The sequence below is a fragment of the Lactuca virosa genome, chromosome 7 (genome assembly GCF_052849685.1).
Source record: "Lactuca virosa cultivar CGN04683 chromosome 7, Lactuca_virosa_CGN04683_v6, whole genome shotgun sequence".
Classification (NCBI taxonomy): Eukaryota; Viridiplantae; Streptophyta; class Magnoliopsida; order Asterales; family Asteraceae; genus Lactuca; species Lactuca virosa.
In genome coordinates, this window is record NC_136432.1 from 72,125,131 (window position 1) to 72,134,263 (window position 9,133).

At 36.3% G+C, this 9,133-nt stretch overlaps 1 protein-coding gene and 1 pseudogene across 2 annotated transcripts; one reads left to right on the forward strand and one right to left on the reverse strand.

Moving 5' to 3' along the window:
* The first annotated feature begins 548 nt into the window (after window positions 1-548).
* On the forward strand, window positions 549-2,324 carry LOC145127841 (monolignol oxidoreductase AtBBE-like 15 pseudogene; annotated as a pseudogene).
* Window positions 2,325-3,214: 890 nt separating this feature from the next.
* LOC145124089 (uncharacterized) lies at window positions 3,215-8,923 on the reverse strand. Of its 2 annotated transcripts, none has more exons than XM_079059310.1 (13): window positions 8,660-8,923; window positions 7,400-7,934; window positions 7,087-7,297; window positions 6,705-7,000; window positions 5,923-6,564; window positions 5,737-5,831; window positions 5,580-5,636; window positions 5,388-5,476; window positions 4,861-5,292; window positions 4,701-4,775; window positions 4,504-4,574; window positions 4,356-4,413; window positions 3,215-4,279 (listed from the first exon to the last, which is right to left on the reverse strand). In XM_079059310.1, the coding sequence occupies exons 2-13, from the start codon at window positions 7,810-7,812 to the stop codon at window positions 3,518-3,520; spliced, it is 3,201 nt and encodes a 1,066-aa protein (XP_078915436.1). In that variant the 5' UTR covers window positions 7,813-7,934; window positions 8,660-8,923; the 3' UTR covers window positions 3,215-3,517. The 2 variants fall into 2 exon arrangements, with proteins under 2 accessions (XP_078915436.1, XP_078915435.1); XM_079059309.1 differs by having other exon boundaries at window positions 5,580-5,645.
* Between the last annotated feature and the right edge of the window lie 210 nt (window positions 8,924-9,133).

Genomic DNA, 9,133 nt, shown 5'->3' on the forward strand with positions numbered 1-9,133 from the left:
CTTGAAATTTTGTCTCAAATTAATGTTGAAGTATATTACAAACGCCAGTTAAAACTGTAATGGGATTAGCAAGTACTATAATATTTAGGTTCCTGTTATTGGCAAATTGATTGTACAATAGCATATTTTATAGTTATCTATACTTAAAAACTTTCTTTCAAAAGCAATGTTTAAAAAGACTATGGTAGAATTTTATAATTAGATAAAAATCTGGTTATCAAACAAAAAGTTGTTAATAATAAATCAAATTTAAATTTATGTGATATGATGAATTATTTTGTTATAAATTATAACACATGTATTTAAAATTTGATTTTAAATATTTTTATTACACACCTTACGTAAAAATACAATTATTCTATATATAATGCATCAAATAAAATAGCCAGAAATTGTTAAAATGGTTAATTTTTTCCACATCTCTAACTAACACAATTCTTAATTTGCAATAATACCATATTGCATCATATGCATGGCATGTGCATACATTTTGGTCAACCAAGATTCAAATATATATGTTTGACCCCCTTTCTCCTTTGAACCTCACACACACTCATTAGACATCATAAAAATGTCTTCTTTTCTCCTCTCTAGATTTCTTGAATTACTTGTAATACTTTCATTTGCTCATTTTTCATTTTCAATACAAATTCAACAAACTTTCGATCAATGCCTTTCTACCATTCAAGTCCCCGACACTTTCTTCACCCCTAACAACCCTAACTTCACAACCCTCCTCAACTCCACCGCCCAAAATCTTCGTTGCTTAACACCTTCGTATCCAAAACCCCAAGCTATTTTCACCCCGTTGAACGAATACGATATCCAAACCGCGGTTATCTGTGCGAAAAAACTAGGCATTCATTTGCGGTTCAGAAGCGGTGGTCATGATTACGAAGGAATATCTTTCACTTCCGCTATGGACCCGCCTTTTGTTATGATTGATATGTCAAAAATGCGAGACGTGAACGTTGATCTTGATGACAATTCCGTTTGGGTCGAAGCTGGTGCGACTGTTGGTGAACTGTATTATCGAGTTGCTGAGAAGAGCAGTATGCATGGGATCGCTGCAGGGCTTTGCACGAGCCTAGGCGTTGGTGGGCATATCACCGGCGGCGCGTACGGGTCCATGATGAGGAAATACGGACTAGGGGTGGATAACGCATTAGACGCGAAAATCGTCAACGCGAATGGAAAAATCCTGGATAGGGTTTCCATGGGCGAGGACGTTTTTTGGGCAATCAGTGGAGGTGGTGGAGGCAATTACGGAGTTATACTTTCTTGGAAACTAAAACTCGTACCTGTCCCTGCCATTGTTACGGTTTTCGATGTTCAAAAAACATTGGAACAAGGTGCTACCAAGATTCTTTACAAATGGCAACAAGTGGCACCAAACTTTGATGATGATCTTTTTGTCAGAGTTGTGATTAACCCCATGGATATTTCAGGTACAACTAAAAGAACCATAAGTACAACTTATAATGCACTCTTTCTTGGAGGAGTTGACCGGCTTCTGGATATTATGAACAGTAGTTTTCCCGAACTTGGTCTGAAGAAAACCGATTGTTCCGAAATGAGTTGGCTGGAATCGGTCATGTTCATTGCCGGGTATCCCACCACCGTACCGACCACCTTCCTCCTCACCGGAAAACCAGCTTTCTTGAACTACTTCAAAGCAAAATCAGATTTTGTGAAACACCCAATTCCAGAAACTGGATTGGAGGGGATTTGGAAAAGGTTACTAAAAGAAGAAAACCCATTAATGATCTGGAATCCATATGGAGGACTGATGGGGAGGATTTCGGAATCATCAACGCCGTTTCCTCACAGAAACGGTGTGCTTTTCAAGATTCAGTATGTGAACATTTGGTCGGTGCCGGAAAAAGAAGCAATGAAGAAGCACTATAAGTGGATCAGGAAGTTTTACAAATACATGGGTCAGTATGTTTCGATGGATCCAAGAGAAGCTTATGTGAATTACAGAGATCTTGATCTTGGAATGAACGACAAGAATGGCGATAATACGAGCTTTGAGAAGGCAAGTTCATGGGGAAGAAGGTATTTTAAAGATAATTTCATGAGGTTGGTGAAGGCGAAGACGGAGTTTGATCCTGATAACTTCTTTAGACATGAACAGAGCATTCCTGTTCTTCCAGGGAAAGGTTTTTGATTGAAAGTCACCTCACTTTTTTTCTCATGAGTCTGCTTTGTATTTGACAAGTTATAGGTCTGAAATCGTTGTTTTGTGTATCTTCGAAATGAAAGACGACAAATAATCAAGTTAAACATTTGGATTGGAGTTGTTCTTTTCCTTTTTTTTGGTCTATGAACTTGCATTCGTTATGAATTCTTATTTCACGTTAAACAAAACTTTTGATTCAATTAAACAAAACTCTTATAAGGGCATTTAGGCTATATATCTAATTATAGGATAATCACCACTCCATGTTATCAAGTTATTACTTTTCAGTTATTTAATAAACTTACTAATTTGAGATTAAAAAAATAATAAGGTTTAAAACTGAAAGTAAAAATATAATAAACCAAATATTACATATTAAAAATAAAAATTACATTGATTAAAAAATTGTCCTAATCTGTTTAAAAAAATGACTTTATCGTTAATGAGTGCAAATATAAGGACTTTCATGAAGATTACCGATTAAAATCCAAAATATATAAATGATTATAGGTTTCTTGTCATTTTTTGTTTTGTAAACAATTGTCTGGATTTTGTCATTCTATTAAAAAAAATAGAGTTATGACTTTATTGTTAATAAGCACATAATATAAGAACTTTGTTTTGCACATTAAGCTTAGAAATACATTTGCATTACCTTTCAATTAAACAAGCTCAACCTTTGGAGAAAAGAAAAACTAAAAACAACTTCACAAACCATCAAAAAACAATTTCAGACAACTAGAAAACCAATCAGCCATGTGACCATGTCTATTATTCACAAAACCACCACCAAGTAATGTAGCTCACTTTAAATGAGTATCAACATAGGCACCAATCAATGGATTGATCATGATGATGAATGATACATCATACATACCACATCTCTTCCTAGTGATCTCACTTTTACTTATGCATTTAAAAGGGTTCATTATATAAGCTGCTACACACCTCCAATAATAAAAGAAAGAAAAGATACTACAAATTTTAGAAGAAAAGAACAAGTATATAAACCATCAAACATTAGAACATGTCTTTTAGTATGCCTTATAAATGAATTGATCTTATTAGAAACGTAATTTGCATGTACAAGAAAGAGCCATTGTGCCCTAATCACTAAATGCTACAACCATAATACACTTATATATAGGTAGCAAAAAAGATTTTTACAACCTAACTTAACTCCCTATCTTAAACACCTCTCACTTTTCCACGCCTTTTCAAAAGAATCATACCCTAAAAAGTAAAAACACCGACTCGACAGGTTATCTGTAACTGTGACTGTGACTGTAACTAGTATACTCGATATATCATCTATACAACATAACAACAACCTTTTCAAACCATCATATTCAAATCTGTTAAATCATCCATTGGAATCTCAAGTCCCAAAAAGTCATCATCTTGTAACACCTCATCTCCAATGTTCAACCATGAACCTATGTCCTGCCCTTGTCCCACATCCACATCAAACTCGGGGAGCTGAAGGTGGGACAAATCAAGTGGATCCTCTAACAATAACATACACTCATTCTTTTCCTTTTCCTCGACCTTCGGAATCGGAATCGGAATCGGAACTGGAACCGGAATCGGAACTGAAGATACCTGACTTGTTTTCTGTTTTATCTTTGCTTTACTCTTTCTTTCACCGTTCCCAGATACCGTGGGTCGCCCGATTTTAGGACCTCCATTTCTGATTCCATTCCCTTTCCCTTCCCTTTCCCTTTCCCTATCACTCCTCTTTCCTTTTCCAGATGATGTAGGTGTACCCGCCACGTCATCAAGGTATAATTCCCGCTTCTTACCCCTGATTGGCCAGACGTCATCCTCTTTACCTTGATCAGATGAATGGTTTAGTGTATCGGGTGGATACGAGTCAAAGTTGGTCAACGAGGGGCTTTGTTGTGTGTTATTATCATTATAGTGTGATAATCCAGATAGGAACATGTCCATAAATAAAGGCTCAGAGAAGCAGCTTTTTCCAGTTGTTTCAAATTCATGACATCTCTCTAATGTCCGTTTCACACACTCTAAAGCAAGCTGCTTAGCCATTTTTCCATTGACACCTTTACCCCCGGGTGCATTTGGACCCCAACAATTCTGCACATGAAAAAGGGTATTCAAAATTAAAAGCTTTTGTTATTAAAGATTCTATAATCATGCACTTATACATTACCATGTATTTATGATAAGCGATTCTTGTGAGCTTTTCAAGAGAAAGTTGTTCGAATTCCCTACAAGAAAATGTTTGGATAAGAATCATAAAAGTCAAAGTCAAAGTCAAAGTCAAAGTCAACCAAGAAACCATTAAAGAAAACACTTACTTCTCATGTAACACCCTTGCTTCCTCAGTAGACTTTAAAAGCTTGTTGAGTAGACTTTTCTTTCTGGAAACCTGTAACTCAATTATATTAGGTCTGTTTCTTCTCTAGACTGAATAAACAGTCTCAAAGAGACTAAAATGACCATTTTACCCTTACATCCCAAAAAACAAACTTCATGATATTCAACAATTTTTTACCTGTTGGTGATGTTTTTCTTCCAGCCTGCGGATATCTATGCTGACATCTTCATCTCCAGTCTGTACTAAATCCGGCTGAAGTGCAAAAAATTTAGGTAAATAAATTATTCAAGAGAGAAAAAATGCATGTGAACAGGAGAAAAATACATTAGACACCTACCACAGGTGATGGATAGAGTCCAAGACTATGAATCTCCATGAGAAGTCTTTCATCCATGGACATGTTTCCATACTGATATTGAGAACATGTTACAACAGTAGGTTCTGAAACTAGTAGACCCTTGTAGCAATCATCAAAGCCTGTATCTCTTAATGGTGAATCCATCCTGTAACTGCTTAAAAAACTTCCATCTGTTTCAGGCTCAAATGCAGATTCATAAACATCATTTCCATGCCAGGTGTAATCATTGTCATCTTCTTCAGAAATTAGAGCAGCAAGAAGCCTCTGACAGAGGGAAGTTCCAGACATTACATGTTCTGAGGATTCACTACTGCATTCTGTTTCAGTTTTTGGAGGTTCAAAACTTCCATTCGAGTGTGTATCACAATAATCTATTGAATTTGCAGTGTTAACAGTAGATCGTATACTTCCCTGTTGAAAAGTTAAAGAGAGTTGAAGTTTCATTGATAATAACTGATGAGACAGGATTCATGTTATATATTACAGACCTAAAAAAGAACAATCACCTCTTGCTTTATGTAGGCCACATCAGCATCATATACAAAACCAAAAAGTCGATCCATCTGACTCCAAAAAGGACTGGATGAAACAAAACCTGCAATTACAATTTACCAATCCATCTATTACAAACTAACCATGGTTAAAAGTACTAATAGAAACTAACCATGGTTAAAATTAAAACTACTACAAAACAGTACCAGGATTAGGATTGATAACAGCATTTGCAGCAGCCAAAAGCTCTCCATTCCCATCATCTGAAGTAACTAATAGAAATTAACCATGGTTAAAAGAGGAACAAAAAAAAAAAAAAAAAAAAAACTATGATAGTAATTAAATAGTCAACATTTCATATACCAAGAAAATCCGTAGGGGTAGTAATGGATGAATGCTTTTGTCTCATATAAGCTTTCCGACCTGAGAGTTTCCTTGTGGGAGGCCGGCCTATTTTACTGTGAATATTTCATAAAATATGAACATGAAAAAAAGTTAAAAGATTTATAGAGATGATGTATTGATATATAAATGTAAAAAGAAAAAAACCTTTCAGGCTTATCAACACCAAGTCTTCCACTTTTAAGTTGTTTTGCTGTTCCAATAGATATTGCAGAAGCAAAACCAGTCATGAACTTATTCTTTCTTGTTGAAAGGACTAAATTAGACATCTTTTGAACACTCGATCCACCTTTCTCTTCACTTACTTCAGCAGCCCCTGACTCCTCACTTTCTGATAACGTATGGTCAACCTTTGACTTGAACTGCTTAGGAAATCTTTTTGCAAACCCTCGTCTTTTTTCACTAACAGTTGCATCACTATTACCCAAAGTTGACACGTCATCATTGGATACAACAGGGACAAGATTCGTTCTCCTTGCAGTACGTGAGATCTTCTGAGGCCTCCTCTCAGCCCACTGGGCGACAGGTGGCGATGATGACTGTGTTGGTGTTGATAGAGTACGTTTACGATTGGTGGGGCCCATGGCACTAGGGTTCTTACTTGTACCATGTGGTGACTGTGCCTGTGACTGTGACTCCATGTTATTAGAAACAGTTGCCCTTTGTCCATGTGGCAGTTTAGGTATGCCACCTGTCCCTGATCTTGGACCTCGTGCAGTTGCATGCAATTTAGGGGTAGAAGAGGAACTACCAGAAATGAAGTCTTCTCTCACATTCACAGCTCCTGGCCTATGTCACAATATGAATTGGAATGGAATCAGAGTTATTATCTTGTACATTTCATTGGAATTGGTAAGTAATTGAGTTTAAGTATGTGGAAATAATGGAAAGATTTAGAACCCTTTTACAGATATTAAGTATCCTTTTACCTGAACCCATGGGAATCATTTAACCTTGACCTAGCATCAAGAAGACTCCTTGGGTGAACCCTGGAATCCCTGATTCCATCAATAGGTTTCGCTGACACTGAGCTTGCACTTAGAGTAGCATCAGCTTTCATTCCAGTGCGTTTCTTCTTCATTTTAGCTTTTTCCCATCCATCCGCTACAACTGGAATTACTCTTTCCTCACCTTGAAGAACATTAGTATTGGGAAGTCTTAGAACTTCTCTTTCCCTATCTACAGATCCAGATGATCTAGCAGGAGTGTTTGGTCGCACATCTGCCTACAATTCCCAAAACAACATAAAAAAAAAATTCAAAAACCAAACACAATTATAGGAAACACATGTAAAAGATACAAGATACAAACCCTTTGATCCACCATAGAAGTTCTGGTTCGTTTATTGGGAACGACATTTTTGCCCCTCTCTTCAACCTTCTGTTGCTCATACTCAAAACCACTAGTGGTACCCATCTTGCCAACAGAAAAAGCATCTGGTCGAGATCTTTTCCTCGAGGGTATACTTGGAAAACACTTGTTCATTACTGACAATACATCACTAAAAATCTTCACTCTCTCCCTATCAAGTGAACAAAATATATTGAAACTGAATAAATTTACAGTTTACAGTTTACACTTTACACCCCTGGAAACAAACAAAATAGCCATAAAAGAAATTCACCTGGCTTTGATGGTTGATTCACGCAAACCAACTTTAAGTCTTTTGATATTCTCAGGTGATGAAGATGGAAACTTGCCTTTTAACAAACCAGAAGGTGAATCATCTGGTGCACAAAGTGCAGCACTTGCAAGTCTTTTGAAATCCCCAAATCGATTACATTTATATTCAGCAGCCATTGACTTAAGGTCAAACCGCAAGCATTGAAAGAAATTAGTCACTTCCCCTTGACTTACATTTACAGTGCTTCTTGACATGCTTGGAAGAGAAGATAGGATTGGATTTTCAATGTTTTCACGGAAACTGGTTGATCTCTCCATTGATGGAGCTGTATGGGACCCACGTTTCCCGGAAGTATATAATGGTCTACCTGGACTGCTACTAGATGAAAGATCAAATTTACCAGATGATGCCATTGCACCAGTTTGTATGCATTATCTGTGTTGCAAACCCTGTCAACACGGTTGTGCATGACAATACTGTTGTGCCAAAGCACATGAAAGCAAAAGTTGAATATCTTGTCTGCTATAGAATAAGCCTAAAACAAGAAAAAAGTATATTCATCAGATCTCTATAACTAATCCAGCCAAAGAGGAGAAAGTTTTGATCAGATTGTTGCAATGGAAAAACATCAGAATGATTACTAAAACACTACCAAAACCTTGAAATAGGAATGATCAGTAGATGGTGTATGAATTATGAGAATGATACGTCAATTTTCATATCACATCTAACATGGAACAAACTCAGACAAGCACACAAATTTATCCCTTGAGCACTGAAGATTTACGATCTCTATTGATCTTGATCAAAAGGCCGATCAGATGTTCTTGCATTCACCTAAGCTCATAAGACGATATGATCTCGATTGAAGCAAATCAACGATAACCCAGTTCGTAATCCCTATGTCTATCTATTAAGTATGAATCTTTGATCGACATAAACATCAAGTAAATATCCATCCTTAAAACGCGGAAAGTATTTAGAGGGTATCCAAATCAGAATACAATCATACATATACTTCTGATCTCGGGTTTAGTAAATACGCACAGATTAAATATTATCCAAATCATTAAAAAAAAAACTTTATACACCTGATTTCTACAAATTCGTGGTAGTTGAAACCCTAGAAGTCCAATCGACGAACAAAACGAGTTAAAAATTCAATCAATCAGAATCTTGCAAACCCACAAGTAAATCGGTGAGATGAAATTAATTAGATAAGAAAATAAAAACAGCGTATACAGATTTAGACGTAGATACCTTTAGTTGCAACTACTTTTCGCATGTGAATTCGTCCTTTAAGGGTTTATACGAAGCTTAATCGAATTCTTGTGGAATTTAACGTTAGGTTCTATTGAGAATTTGGGTTTCTTTTTGTGAAAGATTCTAATAATAATTATTAGATGTGTTGTTGAGTCTGGAGCTTAAAGAAGAAGAAATAAAATAAATCAAAAGTTCGTTTCGAAGCCATGGCAGCGCCCTCCCCAGTGCCTATGATCGGAGATGCGTTGGCTATTTGTGAAATTACGATTTTACGCAAACGAACCGGACCGTGATGTAAGAAAGACAAAATTACATAAATGGTCCTTGTGGTCGACAGAAAATATCACCAAGTCGTTTTGTTGACTTTATAATATGGTTAGTCTTTTTTCAGGTTTAAAAGACGCATCGTTGCCAGAAAATGACTCACTGTGTACATTTTAAGTTTGAAAAAGATCAATCATATTAAAATTT